General features: G+C 38.0%; 1 protein-coding gene across 2 annotated transcripts in view; it reads left to right on the top strand.

Annotated features, from left to right (window-relative positions):
- Positions 1 to 15,368, top strand: part of WDR70 (WD repeat domain 70) — a 297,351-nt gene extending 281,983 nt beyond the window's left edge. For both annotated transcript variants that reach the window (XM_082724203.1, XM_082724202.1), the window contains one exon: positions 15,181 to 15,368. In XM_082724203.1, coding sequence (XP_082580329.1) covers positions 15,181 to 15,268 — 88 coding nt within the window. In that variant the 3' untranslated portion in view covers positions 15,269 to 15,368. The remainder of the gene's footprint in view (positions 1 to 15,180) is intronic.
- The last annotated feature ends 1,113 nt before the right edge of the window (positions 15,369 to 16,481 follow it).

Below are 16,481 nucleotides of genomic sequence, written 5' to 3'. Positions count from 1 at the left end.
GTTATACACACGCACTTCCATTTGAATTTGAGCCCACTTCTGGGCTCTCTGTTGTGTTCTGTTATTTGGTCTGTTCAAGTAGTAGTATCAGACTGTTTTCATTGTTGCTGGGCTGCCTGTTCTCTTTCTTCTTAGTAAAACTTTTCCATTCTGCAGGTTTCCATGACTTTAAGCTATCTAGTAAACAGCTCACCCCCCAATTCTTGGTGCTATTTGTATTGGAATTGAATCAATGTATATATTAACTTAGACTGAGTTTTACAATATTGGTTTTTTAAAACCAAGAGCAAGGGGGTGCCTGGATGACTCAGTGGGTTAAAGCCTCTGCCTTCAGTTCAGGTCATGATCTCAGGGCCCTGGGATTGAGCCCCGCATCAGGCTCTCTGCTCAGCGGGGAGCCTGCTTCCCCCTCTTTCTGCCTACCTCTCTGCCTACTTGTGATTTCTCTCTCTGTCAAATAAATAAATAAAATCTTTTTTTTAAAACTGTTTAAAAAAATAAATAAATAAACCAAGAGCAGGGTATGTCTTTCTATTCAGTCACATCTCTGTCTCTCAGTAGTATTTTAAAGTTTTCTTTATATAGATCTTTCACATTTTCTTTTAATTTTGTTTCCAGTTATTTTGTCTTTTTGTGCTGTCATAAATAGAACCTTTTCTTCTGCTGAGTTTATAACTCCTGTGTGTATGGAAGTGCTGTGTGGCAACATAAATGTGTATTATTAATGCATATGTAGGTAGTTGCTTTATATACAGCTATGTTTACCCTGTTTTCCTCTTGTTTTCAATAATTTTCCACTCAGTTTACTTGTAGTTTCCAGGCAGAAAATTATATCCTATGCAAATAATGATACATTTACCTTATTCTTTCTAATTATTTTAATTTACTTTTATTTTAATTAAAAACTTTTTTTTATTTGGGTTTAGAGGACGCACAATGTTACATTACTTTCAGGTGTGCAGCTTAGTGATTTTATAAGTTTATACATTATGCTGTGTTCATCATAAGTGTAGCAGCCCTCGGTCCTGTTATGTCACTGTTACAATATCATTGACTATATTCCTCATGCTGTGCCTTTTATTCCTGTGACATATTCATTCAATAACTGGAAGCCTCTGTCTCCCTCAACCCCCAACCCCCTCCCCTGTAGCAACCTTCAGTTTGTTCTCTATATTTATAAAGAAACTATATTTATAGTTTTTTGTTATTTATAGGTCAAATTCTGTTTTTTATTTCTTTATTCATTGTAGGGTTTTGTTTGTTTGTTTGTTTGTTGGGCTTTTTTAGAGTCCACTGGTGAATGCAATCCTACAGTGTTTGTCTTTCTCTGGCTAACTTAGTTCACTTAGCATAATACCATCCACGTCCATTCATGTTATCTCAAATGCCATGAACTTATCCTTTTTTATGGCTGTGTAATATTTCACTGTGTATATGTGTGTGTCACGTCTTTCCTATTCATTTGTCCAATGATAGATATTTAGATTGCTTCATATTTTGACTGTTGTAATTAATTCTGCAGTAAACATAGGGATGCATATATCTTTTCAAATTATTGTTTTTGTTTCTTTGAGTAAAGTACCCAATAGTGGAATTACCAGATCACGTGGCATTTCTATTTTTAATTTTTTGAGGAGCCTCCATACTGTTTTTCACAGTGGCTGTACCAGTTAACATTCCCACCAATAGTGTATGAGGTTTTCTTTTTCTCTACGTCCATGCCAGCACTTATTGTTTCTTGTGTGTTTGAGTTTAGTCATTCTGACAAGCATGAGGTGATATCTCATTGCGGTTTGAGCTGCATTTCCCTGATGATTAGTCTGTTGGCCATCTGTATGTCTTCTTTGGAAAAATGTCTGTTTGGGTCCTCTGCCTGTTCTTTAATCAGATTGCTAGGGGGAAGCAGTTGGTGTTGAATTATATAAGTTCTTTATGTATTCTGAGTATTAACCTCTTATTGGATCTGTCATTTGCAAGTATCTTCTATTCAGTAGGTTGTCGTTTTGTTAATGGTTTACTTTGCTGTGCAGAAGCTTTTTATTTTGATGTAGTCCCACTCATTTATTTTTGCTTTTGTTTCCCTTGCCTCAGGAGACACATTTAGAAAAATGTTTGTACAGGCCGATGTCAGAGAAACTACTGCCTATATTCTCTTTTAGAATCTTTGGCTTTTCAGGTCTCACATTTAGGTCTTTAATCCATTTGAGGGTTTTTTGTGTGTATGGTGTAAGAAATGGGTCCAGTTTCCCTTTATTGGATGTAACTGTCCAGCTTTCTCAGCACCATTTGTTGGAGACACTGGGTTTTCCCCATTGTATAGTCTTGCCTCCTTTGTCATAGATTGATTAAGCATTAATCAATCTATGATTGATAATTATAATCAAGCCCATAAGTTTGGGCTTATTTCTGCGTTCTCTATTCTGCTATTAAACTATGTGTCTGTTTTTGTATCAGTAACATATTGTTTTGATTACTCTAGCTTTGTAGTATGTCTTAAAATCTGGTATTGTGATACCCTCAGTTTTGTTCTTTTTTCTTGAGATTGCTTTGGAAATTTGGGGTCTTTTGTGTCTCAATACAAATTTTAAGATTATTTGTTTTAGATTTGTGAAAAATGTTGTTGGTATTTTGATATGGGGTTGTATTGAATTGCTTTGGGTAATATAGACATTTTAATAATGTTTGTTCTTCCAATCTATTAGCATGGAATATCTTTCCATTTGTTTGTGTCTTCAGTTTCTTTCATCAGTGTTTTATAGTTTTTTGGAGTACAGTCTTTCGCCTCTTTGGTAAACTTTATTTCTAGGCATTTTATTCTTTTTGGTATAATCATGTTGTTTTCTTAATTTATCTTTCTGCTACCCTATTATTAGTGTATAGAAACACTACTGATTTCTGGGTATTAACTTCCAAATTCTGCAGCTTTACTGAATACATTTATTACTTCTAATAGATTTTGTTGGAGTCTTAAGGCTTTTTTTATGTATGGGACAATGTCATCTGCCAACGGTAATGGTTTAACTTCTCTATCAGTATGGGTGCCTCATTTCTTTTTCTTGTCTTATTATTGTGGCTAAGACTTCTAGTACTGTGTTGAATAAAAGTGGCAAAGAGTAGACATCCTTTTCTTATTCCTGATCTTAGAGAGAAACTTTCGGTTTTTAGCACTAAATGTGATGTTAGTTATGGATTTTTCACATACAGGTATTATAATTCTGAGGTATGTTCCCTCTAGCCCCACTTTTTTGAGAGTTTTTATCACAAGTAAATGTTGCCCAGTTTTTGTACTAGTTATCTAATTGTATTTACTAATACTGCTGGCACGGTATTAAATAATGTCATGATACCGCACATCTTTTTCTTAATTTAAACTTTAAAGGAGTGACTCCATTAGGTTAAATCAAGTAATTGCCCTTTTGTAGGTGAAAAAAAGTCAAATATTGGCAATATCACATTGCTCAATTGTTTAATGATGTCATTGTTTGATGATACTTCTCCATAAAGCATAATTTTTGAGAACTCGTGCATACAAGATGTTACAGATGAATCCATATCTTTCTCTTCTATTTATTCAATAATGATTTATTGAACACTATGGGTCAGGTACTGTTCTAGATTATGGGGATACAGTAGTTTTTATGGAGCTTATATTCAGGTTGCCAGATACAGTAAATAAGTCCCTAAATTTTAGATGATAGCTAGTGCAAAGAATAAAACTAAAATAGGGATAAGTGGATGTAGAGTAACCAGGGAAAGAAAAGGTTACTATTTTTTAGATACGGTGATTGGGGTAAAAACCTCTGCTATGTGATTTTTTACTTGAGTGAAGGAGTGAGCTGTGTGGATATCCAAGGGAATAGCACTCCATGCAAAGAAAACACCATACAAAGACCAGAGGCATGTTCATCTGAAATAGATGCTGAATTTTATTACATTCATTTATTGTATTTCATGAAAGTGACCCTGTGACTTTTCTACTTTGATCAATGAGTATAATGAAGTATATTATTGGCTTTCCTCATATTGAATTATCCTTGCATCTTTGGCATGACCCTTACATAGTTATAGTTTATTCTTTGTCGTGTGTCAGACTGGCTTCAGAAAAATCTTGTATGCTTTTCTGTATATACTCTCAAACTGTTTTGAATACCATTAAACCTATCTACATTGTAAAGATTTGATAGAGTTCACCTGTGAAACTGTCACAACCCGGTGCTTTTGTGGAGGAGAAGGTAAAGAGTAATTTCTTGGTTTCTCTCTTTTCCATCCCCTCATGGTAAATATTGTTTGGATTTTCCAAGTCCTCTGTGTCTGCTTAGTAATTAATATTTTCCTGGGGATTCATGCACCCAGATTTTCAGCTTTCTTTAAATAGAATTGCTTGAAGCGGAAGTTCTTTTGGGTTTTTTTGGTGAGCATTAACGGATGATATTTTCCGGCATTATAGGTAGTTGAATTATATTTACAGATGAATAATGTGCTTGCTTAAATCTTAGCTCTGCCGGGTGGGGAGAACAGGCACTGTCCTGTCTTTTACCCCACATGTGAGGAGGCTGAAGCTTGCCGTCCAGAGTGACTGCAGCAGCACTGGACTTCAGCTCCCGCCGTCCCTCATCCAGTGAGCTCTTCAGAGGGCTGCGCTCTCTCTTAATATCTATACCCTTACGCGGTGGCATTTTCTTCCCGTCTCCTTCCAGCCCATTTGGTCACCTTCCACTTCTTGCATACTAAGTTCATGGCACTGTCTGCGGCATGTGACTCGTTAGCCAGGGCTGTGCTGCTATTTCTCCTGTGTTCACCTGCTGGAGTATACTGTTTACTGCCAAGTGGCAGAGTCTCCGAAGGGAAGCTAATATTTAAAAGGATCTTTCCGTAAAGGTCACTGTAATTGAGAATGTGTGTGTGGTTGTTTTTCTTCACTGCAATTGACTTCTGTCAGTGATGAAATGAAGATTGACTGTATCTCACTTTATCACAGAAAAGCCCCATTAGGCATTCCATAAATCTCCGTGCTGGCACATGACACGTATCCACCTTCTTTCTCCAGTGATGATAACGAACGGTCTTTAAACACTTTACCTGTGCCGATGGAGGCCTCGAGTTTCATTCCTGGCACCAGCAGTGTGAGGGCCATGGAAGTTTTAAAACCCAGCAGGATCACAGAGGCCCCTCGTGCAGCCACACGTGGGCAGATTCAATTACAGTTTCTGGTTAAAAGAAGTGGCTGTGCGGGGAGGGAAGAGGAGCCGGCTGGAGGGCGGGCAGGATATAGATCCAGAATGCTATTAGCTTACACATCACACCGAGATGGACGTGTGTGGGAGCCTGGCCCCAGGCCAGCAGCCTGCCATCCTGACAGCTCTGTCAGCCATGGTCACTTTTCCTGCCAGAGAAGCTGCCATTCTCGCTAGTTCCATCCGTGTAGTTTTCAGTGTGCATGTCTTGTCAGATACGGGATACCTGGATGTAGGTGTGTGTGCTGAAATATCGTTCCTATCTGTAAAGGATCTGTTTAAAACCATGTTGGGTCAGTAGGCAGTATTTAAAGAGGTCGTTCTTTGAACGAGTAAAGGTTTGTATATTGTTTTTGCCAAGAAGAGACATAAACCCACAGAGGAAAGTATAACTTTTTCCCTGAGTTATATTTAGGTGACTGATTGTCCCCGTTCAGCATATCCCTGTATAGAGGCCAGCATTTCTCAGAGCGGTTCTGTGGACTGCCTTGTGTCAGAGTCAAGGGTGGGAGAAGCGGGGTTAAAGATGCAGGTTTCTAGACCGCTCCTCACACTCAGCTAGACTCTGTGAGCTTGCGGCTGGAAATCTGCATCTTAAGAAGTTTCCCAGGTGACTATTTTGTAAACCTATTTTGTAAAACTATTTTTGTTTACTAAAGTAAACCACAAATAAACCACAAATGATTTACCCCTTTAAAATGTACAGAATAGATTATTCCAATTATAGAGATTTATGCTGAAGAAACAGATTATTTGCACAACCAAGTAATTTCCCTGTTTTTTTAAAAAATAGCAAGGTGCTGTCATGTATTTAATATATAAATTATTTTGCTAAATGTATTATTCTACATATAACTTTTTGAAAACATTTTGTACGAGATGAGCAATCCATGATAACAGAAGCAAAGGGTATAATAATAAAAATGATACTTTTATTATACTTACAGTATGCCAGCCCTGTTTGGGAACTGTATATATATTATTCATTTAATCTTCTCAACAGTGCTGTGAAGGAAGCGGTATTATTGTCCCCATTTTACAGATGAGGAGATTGAGGCAGATTGAGGCTTGTAAGCTGACCAAAGCCATATAGGTAGCAGGTGGCAGAATTGGGATCTGAGTGCAGGCTGTCTGGCTTCCGGGTCAAGCTTCTGCCCTTGACGACTACAGTGTACTGCTTCTCATCACAAAGCAACTCATGGCAGATATGAAAAAAAAAATTGAGAACTTGTGAAGCTGAAAAGACAACCGTGTAAGCCAGAATGGCAGAGGCAAGCATTAGACTAAGAACCAGAAGTTCCAGGGTGTTGCTCCTGCCCTGTGCTTCGCTGATGTGGCCCGGGCCTGTTTCCCCATGTGTGAGGACAGCCTGTCTGTGGTAAAGTAAGGCCCAGCTCTACAGTTGAAAGAGGGCGCCATGACACCTGGACGGCCTTAGGCCTGTGCACTCTTCAAAGATTTTTTCCTTTAATTTGTTTAACCATTTGGTGATAAGGCAGATAGTGGTGATTTTAGAGGGTTTTTTTGTTTTTTTTTTCCTCTGTTTTCTCTTTCTGTTTCCCATTTCCACAGGTTTCATGTTTGTCCCTTTTCCCTACCTTCATCTAGGCTTTGAACTCACACACCAGCATTATGAGTTAGTGTGCCCTCTTTAATGAGTCCGAGATATGTTTATCTATTTTTCCAAAATATTATGTGTTCATTTTTTGAAGAAAATAGAAACGGCATGTTGCATCTCATCTTCTTATTCATCCCTAATATTTAAAAAAAAAATATATCTTTGATTAGCTCCTCACCAGAAAGAAGGGTCCATTTCAAGTGGAATCTTTTGGTCAAGCCCCTTATTTAATCTTAATAATTCTGCAATTGTGATGACTGGGTCACAGTTCATCTGGACCGTATTCATTCTAACAGGGTTAACAAGTGTGTCAGATTGTCAAGTCATGGCTATAATTGACTTTGGCTTTGAGGTTTTCCTTCATAATAAACAATGGGCCCTGAGCCAAAAAAGCTTGTGGTTTATACTCACATACTGATGACTGAATATTATAAGTGATTTCTCCTCATACTCATTCTGTGACCCTGGAACTGGCTTTATGCTTTTTAAATGAATCATATCAGAAGAATATCCCTAATTAAAAAGAACATGATCTGTGTACTTTCCAATCCAGCTGAAAACATTCTGAGATTCTTCTGGAAAGGGAGTGTAAAAGTCCTAGGTTAGAGCTCAGTCAGAAGAGAGAAGACCGCTCTGCTGACAGTTTGAATATCTCACACCAGCAGTGCACCCCAGAAATGTCCTCATAGAATATTGCAGGAGGAATCTTTATTTATTACTGACTATTCTACACCAGATTCCCCTGGATGGAAACACTGAAGATGGGACTCAGTTTTTGTTGGGCTTCTGACATTTTTCCGCTAACACACAGTTGCTGGGAAAAACTTGCTTTGTCCAGATATGTGTGAGAATTCCATTTAAAAAATGTCCCAAGGGGAAAATTATTCAGCACATAGTATCATCTCATAAGAATTGATAGATTTGAGAAAGACAATTGCTTAAGCTTTTATCTTTGCTTCATGAAATGTTAATTATTAGCAAATGCAGAGTTTACTGAAGCTAAAACAAAATGAAACAAAAAAACTTTCAGCCCTTCTCTGATTAGTTTATTGAATGGTTCATAATAATAATTATGTTGATACATAATCTGTTCTCCTTTTCTTGGTAACTCTAGTAAACAAATTGATGTATGTAGTCAAGTCAGAAATGTTTACTGTTCGCCAAGTGAGTTAATCAAACTGGAAAACAGCTTTCTGTTAAGTTTAAGTTTTCAGTTAACATTTAGAAAAATGGGTTAGTGTGGGGCCATCAACCAGTAAGTTAGATAGTCTGGATAAAGCTGATTTCAATCATGTGGGTTACTCTGCTGGTTCTCAATGAGGTTTACCAGGGCCCTACTGACCTGTTGAGCAGCTGCCTTGATTATACCCTTGGCTGAATGGAATGTTCCCCTTACCACCTTTTCCTTCAAATCAGTCTTTTTATAGGCTTTTGTTTAGGGGCAGCTGACACAAATCTTCCATGAGGCTAGAAGTTTGAGTTGGCAACTTCCTGTCTCTTGAGAAACAAGGTATAGAATCCTAGACGAACTGATTAAATAGAAGATACAGGAATGGGTCAGAAATGGTAATGCTTTCTTAAGGTGGTGGGTTATATTTCTTGCTCAATTTTTATTTCTATGTATATTTCCTGAGTTCTTGCCATGTGTTCAGTGCCCATTTGGTTTGGTTTGGTTTTCTCTTACTCATAGGAGCACCCAACAAAGTCTATATTAAAATCAGCTACAAATTCTGTTTCTTTAAGCAGCTCAGAAAGGAATCCACTTTTGTGGCCAGGAACAATGTTAATAGAGACTTGAAGTATTTTTTGTTGTTGTTCTTGTTTATTTGTTGGTTTCCTATTGGTTTTAAAAGCAGGGGCTTCTGGAGCAACTTTTAAGTGTTTTCAAATCCATTAGCATTTTTTTTTTTTTTTTTTGCATGTGTCATTTTACTTCTGCTTGGCATTGTTGATTTATTTTTATAGTAGTTTTCTATGTCAAGGGCAAATTAGGCTATCCCCCAGGGAAGAAATCTTTTGGTTCTGTTCCTAACTCTTCCTAATCATCTCTGTTTCTCGTTGTCTTAAAAAGAAGTGACTGCAGAAACCCATTTTAAATGCCCTAGATAATCTGAACTGAATTTGGGGGGCAGTGAGGGGTTCTTTATCATATAGGAGTTTCCAAATTTTTTCAAAAGAATAACTGCTGGAAATAAATTTAAAGATAACAGTTGCTGAAAAGAAAGAATAGCTTCAAGATTTAAGGCTGTAATTGTCTCACTTTGCTTCTATAATGCATTCTCTAGACTAGATAGAGATGTACGCAAGTCAAATACTTTTTTTTGAAGAACCTAGTCTTAGTTCAGCAAATAACATAGAGCTCTTATGCGCATGGTGCTGTGAGATGTTGGTATTGGGGACAGGACGGATTGGAACAAGGGAAACTTCTGTCTCTGGGCCACATCTCCCCCCACCTGCTCATGCCTCACTCCCAGGGATTAAGGACTGCTCTTTCAGGGGTGGGCCTGTGAGAGCGCGGCCTCAAACCCAGTCCTTTACTCAGTCTTCAGTGCCATTATCTAGGGTGGGCTTCTCCCAAGGTGAGAAGTACTTCCTTCCAGTTGAAGGAAACTCATTCTGTGTCAGAGTTGATGTTAAGAAGACATCAACTTGGGGCGCCTGGGTGGCTTGGTGGGTTGAGGCCTCTGCCCTCGGCTTGCTCGTGATCCCAGGGTCCCGGGATCGAGCCCCATATCGGGCTCTCTGCTCAGCAGGGAGCCTGCGGCCTCCTCTCTCTGCCTGCTTCTCTGCCTACTTGTGATCTCTGTCAAATAAATGAATGAAATCTTAAAAAGGGGCGCCTGGGTGGCTCAGTCTGTTAAGCGACTGCCTTCAGCTTGGGTCATGATCCCAAGGTCCTGGGATCCAGCCCCACATCAGACTCCTGAGGGAGTCTGCTTCTCCCTCTGCCTACTGCTCTGCCTACTTGTACTCTCTGTCAAATAAATAAATAAATAAATAAATAAATAAGATCTTAAAATAAAAGAAGAAGACAGACTCTTACTCCACAGCCCGGTTTCAGAGCCCTGCTTTACTGCTTTCTGTCACCAGCTGTGGAGGGGGGAAGGTGTTCCCACAGGTGCTGCTCAGTGCACTCTCCCTAGCAGTACTTGTGAGGGGAAGTGTAGGAATTGAGAGTAAGCACTTAGGAAATTGTAGAGCAATTTGATACATTTTTGGAATCGAATTAAAATTTGGATTTGCACTTTGCAGTCTTTTTATTTTTCTAGAAATATGGTACTTATCTGCAAGGGTTTGGAAATTAGAAAACAAAGCCTGGCCGTGCACCACAGATGGTTTGAGAAGCACTGCTCTAGGCTGGGCCCCAGACTGGAGGCTGAGGCCTTCTCCAGGGTGCTTCCTGTTTATTCTAAAAGCAGGTTCATTATTCCTTATTCCCAAACCCAAGAGTCTGGTTCTTCTTTTTTTAATCAAAACAAATGTTTTTAATGTTGGTAAATATACATAACCTAAAACTTACCCTCTTAGCCATTTTTAAGTGTACATTTCCATAGTGTTAAGTACACCAGTCTACAGAACTCTTCTCATCTTGCCAAACTAAAATTCTATAGTCACTAAACAAGGGCTCTTCCTTTCCCCTCTATCCAGTCCCTGGCAACCACCATTCTGCTTTCTGTCTCATGGATATGACTGTCTCGGTCCCGCATATAAATGGAATGACACGGTATAGGTCTTTTTGTGACTTGCCTATTTCACTTAGCATAATGTCCTTAAGGTTCATCTTTGTGGCATTTGCCAGAGTTTTTTTCCTTTTTAAGGCTGAATAAATTTCATTGTACATATCATCACATTTTGTTTTCTATCTAGTCTTCTATCCATGACACTTAGGTTGCTCCTACGTTCTGACTGTTCTGATAATGGTGCACCGAACATGGGCGCACAAATATTTCAGACCCCACTTTCAAAGTATGGGGGCATATTTCCTGAAGTGGAATTGCTCGACCACGTGGTAATTTTATTTTTAATTTTTTGAGGATCTACTGTGTTGTTTTCCATAGAGGCTGCACCATTTTACATTCCTACCATCACTGTTCAAGGGTTCCAGTTTCTCCACATCCTGGTCAATACTTGGTATTTTCTAGGTTTGGTTTGTTTGTCTTTTGTTTGATAGTAGCCATCCTGCTGGGTGTGAGGTGTTACCTCACTGTGGTTTTGGTCTGGATTTTCCTAGTGCTTAGCGATGTTGGGCATCTTTTTATGTGCCTGTTAAGTCTTTTGCTATCTTCTTTGGAGAAATATCTGTTGAAGTCCTTTGCCCTGTTTTTAACTGTGTTGTTGGGGTTTCGTTGTTATTGTTGTTTTTATTGTTATTGTTGAGTTTAGGAGTTCTTTATATATTCTAGGTAGTAATCCCTTATAAATATATAATTAGCAAACATTTTCTCCCCTTTCATAGGCTGCCTTTTCAGTCTGTTGATTGTATCTACTGATGCACAGGTTTTATTTTGATATAGTTCAGTTTACCTGGGGTTTTTTTTGTGTGTGTGCTTATGCTTTTGTTGTCTTATCAAAGAAATCATTACTGCATCCAATGTCATAAAGCTTTTCTGTAGTATTTTATAGTTTTTGCTCTAAGTTTACGTCTTTGATCCATTTTAAGTTAATTTTTGCATATGGAATAAGGTGAGGGTCCAGTTCTATTTATTGCTTTTGGTACAATTTTGCCAGCACCTTTTTTTGAAAGGAGCCTACTTCTTCCATGCAGGTGTTCCCTACCTGGCCAATAAAATGAAAGACAAAGTGGTAAACAAGTACTGCTGGGAAAATCTGGACAGGAGCTTGTCCTTGGGGGAAGGACAGCCTGGCTGTTTGAAAGCTAAATGTCATGATTTGATGTTGCATATACATAATATGATTCTTTTTCTGGCAACATTGTTATTAGTTCAAAAACTGGAATTTAAAATACTAAATTGTATGGAAATCCTGAAAGAGACCATTCTACCTTCCAAACAAATTCATATCCCCTAAGTTAAGATACCTGGAGAGGACAAAGGAAACTGCTGTGGTCTGGTAATTCAGCACAACAGTCTAAGTGATCCTGATGTAAAAGTTTAATCAGTGAATTTTGCTTAATTTAATTTAGTGCTGGGGGAAGAGGTATCTCCTTTGAAAACTAATATATTTCCTTTTTCTTTGTCTTTTTCTGGGCTACTAGGAAGTTGAGTGTTGTATTGTTATGTTTACCCTTTCCTTCTACTCATTGGTTTTGATTTTCTTTATAGGTCCATTTTACTCAGGTATAATATTTATCATAAGATACAAAATGCACCCATTTCAAGTCTTGACAAATGTATACACCTGTGTAATCACTTCAGTCAAGATCGTGGAATATTTCCATCGCCCGAAAACATTCCCCATGCCTCTTTACAGTCATTACTCCCTTTCTGCCCCCCTGTGAAATAGTTCCATTCATTCTATGTTCTTCAAGTTAGCCACCAACTTGTAAAAAATACTTTGGGAAGTAGGTAGAATATGAGAGCAATTACTTAAATGAAATAGCCGTTTTAAGATTTAGGTTTTGTTCTTCCTGTGATCTGTCATTTAAATTTTTTTAATATCCAAAAAACACCAATTCTTAGTACTTAAGTCTTTTTTTTTTTTTTTAAGATTTTATTTATTTATTTGTCAGAGAGAGAGAGAGAGAGGGAGAGCAAGCAAGCACAGGCAGAGAGAATGGCAGGCAGAGGCAGAGGGAGAAGCAGGCTCCCTGCCGAGCAAGGAGCCCGATGTGGGACTCGATCCTAGGACGCTGGGATCATGACCTGAGCCGAAGGCAGCCGCTTAACCAACTGAGCCACCCAGGCGTCCCATACTTAAGTCTTATTCCAACTAACATTGATGAGTTGTTGTCTTATTGCCAGATATGGTTATAAGACCATGTTATTTTCTTCTCTTTTCAAATAGTTTTTAAACCACATTTGTTCCCATATAGGTCTTGTCTGTACCTCAGTGGTCCACATCTTTGCTGGACGATGAAATATGTAATGAACACCAGTTGCCCTACTGTCACATGTTAGAGAGCCGGCCTAGGGGGTGGGGGGGCTGCTTTCTAGTAACTCAGCAACTCATGACCTATGAAAATCTGCAACTGTTTTTGGAAATGTTAGAGCTGTGACCTGTTTATAGATGTCATAGCAGTGTCTTGAAGTGACAAGAATCTCAACTGACTGGATTGTGTATGGGGGCACCTTGGACTCCCAGTAGGTGTGTGGATCATTAGAGAGACAGGCATGAGGAATTCCAGAATTCCAGAATGACGCAGAATGATGGCTTCTGCTTTAGAACAACATCAGCATGAATGTGGATAGTATATATTTCTTCCCAGAATAATAAAGAGACAGCAACAAGTAACATAGGTTACTTGTTTAACCCTGTTTTCACTTGTCAAAGAAAAGGAATGGTTATTGTCATTATTTTAACATTCTGGAATTACCTTGATATAATGAACTGAATTAAAGATGAAGATATAAGCAAAAATATATCATCTTCAGATACAGTGCTTTAATATTTCCTCGTAATGTATGCAGCCATTCTGGAAAACAGTAACAGAGAAGGTTCCTCAAAAAGTTAAAAACAGAACTACTATAATCTAGCAGTTGCACTACTAGGTATTTACCCAAAGCATACAAAAATACAGATTCACAGGGACACATACATGTACCCTGATGCTCACAGCAACATTATTGACAATAGCCAAACTATGAAAAGAGCCCAAATGTCCATTGACTGATGAATGGCTAAAGAACATGTGCTATATATATGAACATACACATATACATACAAAATATACACAAACACGCATACATATACATACACATACATACATACATACATACATACATAAACAATGGAATATTACTCAGCCATCAAAAAGAATGAAATCTTGCCATTTGCAACAACATGGATAGAACTAGAGAGTATTATGCCTAGTGACCTAAGCTAGTCAGAGAAAGACAAATACCGTATGATTTCACTCATATGTGGCATTTAAGAAACAAAACAGATGAACCTATGGGAGAGGAAAAAAAGGAGAGGTTAAACCATAAGAGACTCTCAACAATAGAGAACAAACAGAGTTAATAGAGAGGCATGGCGGGATGGGCTAAATAGGTAATGGGCATTAAGGAGCACACTAGTGAATGTAAGTGATGAATTACTAAATTCTACTCCTGAAACCAAAAAAAATAAGAAATAAAAAAAGCTTTCTAAAAATATTTCTTTGTAATGTGATAGAGCTGGGTTTTTTAAAGATTTTATTTATTTATTTGACAGAGATCACAAGTAGGCAGAGAGGCAGGCAGAGAGAGAAGGGGAAGCAGGCTCCCTGCTGAGCAGAGAACCCGATGTGGGGCTCCATCCCAGGACACTGAGACACTGAGATCATGACCTGAGCCAAAGGCAGAGGCTTAACCCACTAAGCCACCCAGGTGCCCCTATAGAGCTGTTTTTAAAAGGGAATCAATAGTAGCATAACTGAAAGGAGCATCAATTATAACCATTTCACATATTCTTGAAATTATTTTCCATGTGAATGGTGTATTAAAAAAAAGTCACTGAACCAGGTGTGTTTACAAAGCCCAAAGCATCCTAACACAAAGATTGCTTGAGGTACCATGTGCCAGTATTAACAACAGCCATAGCCAGTGATGTATCCTAGAATGCTTGAGTTTTGACGTTTCCATTCACTGAACTGGGTGTTGGGGTGGAGAGAATGTCCCATCTGTTTGTTTGGTTGTTTCATTTTTGTTGGCAGTGCTCAAGTTACTCTATATGCTATCAATTATTTTAGACTCATTAAATAAGAAAGCGATTATCTCAAATTCTCCTGTTCATGTGTACCATAATCACATGTATTTGGACTACTTAAGTCTAGGAACAACGCAGAGAGCTGTAAATAAAGATCATGTGTGTTCTTGCATGGTAACTGTAACGTGGACTCCCAAAAAGTCCCAGTTTGAGTTTGAAGTAGAGGGTGGTTATGAATATATAAGATTATACTGAATTTCATGTATTTTCATTTTATTTAAGAAAAGGACAGCATACATGGTCTGCCACAGAGGGAAATCTTTAAGAGACTCTTTGACTCTTTGGATGAACAAAAGTAAATTTTTGTTATCCTTTTCTTTGCCAGAAGTTTAATGATTGATATTTAATGATTGAGATGTAGTTGATTCCCCAGACATGCTTCCACTTGATGAAAGTAGCAAAGTCTAATCTAATAAACACTTGCTGACTAAATTTTTCCTCTTTTCATTAACTTTCTTTTAGGACTCAGCCCAAAACCATGTTTGCCCAAGTTGAATCTGATGATGAGGAAGCAAAGAATGAGCCAGAATGGAAAAAGCGTAAAATTTAAAGACTCTCACATGAGAGCTGTTTGCATGAAGGGGGAGTGATATTGGGCAGGTTGTTGTTGTTTTTTTTTTTTAATGAAATAAAAAGCACATTTTTATGAACAACTTTTGTAGTTTGCGTTATTGAATCATTCAAAAGATTGGTAGCTACCCTCCACTAAACTTGTGCTTACATTTTTTAACTACAACTATGAGTCTGTATTATAAATAAATAAGAAACAGATTCTTAGCTTATTACCAAGTAGTTTAGGTATTTGGAAACTTTATTCAACTGTTATTGGTCTTGTACAGATTCTTACAACGTTGAGGGCGGGAGATGTACGGAAATGGACGTGTGTCTTGACCAACTCTAGGAGCATAATATGGAGATAGACATCAAAAAGTTTAATATTTCTGTGTAATTTCACAAGTTGTTTACATGATTATAATTAATTAGGCTGAGTTCAGGCTAAAAGCATTGCCATACTAGGAAAGAACATGTATCTGATTATCTTTAAGCAGCAGAATATAGTGGTTAGGATGTAGGAAATAGGCTTTGAAGTCAGACCCATGTGGGTTCAAATCTTGTCTCTGGTCTTTACTGTCAGGTCCCCTTGGGAGTTATTAAACTTCTCTCTTCCAGTCTTTGATGATGATAGCACCACCGTCCTAGGTTTGTTACAGGATTCAATGAGACACTCCTTGGATAGTGTTTAGTATATTACCTGGCACGTAATAAATATATACCATTTCCTTTTTTAAAATAGAGCTAATGATATCTACGTTGCCTGATTTTTATCACTATTAAAGTGGAAAAGTATGGAAATGCTTTGTACCTATAATTAGAAGACATTAAAAATCATTCTAAAAGACCCTTGTGCTTTTGTGACTAGAAAACTAAAACAAAAGTTGGCAGTCTGTCCAAAGTAATAATGAGTCAATAGAATAAAATTCTGTGGACTGCTTTCACACAGACCTGGGGTAATACTGCATGTCAAATAGTCCCCACAAGAAAATTCAGGAATTTTTTAATCCTCTTGCCTTTTTCCCTCTTGCTCTCCTTTGTCCTAGTGAATTATATAATTCTAAAAATGAATGATGATGAAAAATGTGTGTTGGAAAGTTGCAGTCCTCGTATACCTACCCCCTCCCCCCCAAAAATCTTTTTTACCCAAATTATAGGTACATAGCCTTCCTGCCTCTGCAGTTCTGAGGTGGGTGACAGTGGGCATTCCT

The sequence above is a fragment of the Mustela nivalis genome (genome assembly GCF_964662115.1).
Source record: "Mustela nivalis genome assembly, chromosome: 3".
Classification (NCBI taxonomy): Eukaryota; Metazoa; Chordata; class Mammalia; order Carnivora; family Mustelidae; genus Mustela; species Mustela nivalis.
This window is presented reverse-complemented; position numbering and strand designations above follow the sequence as displayed.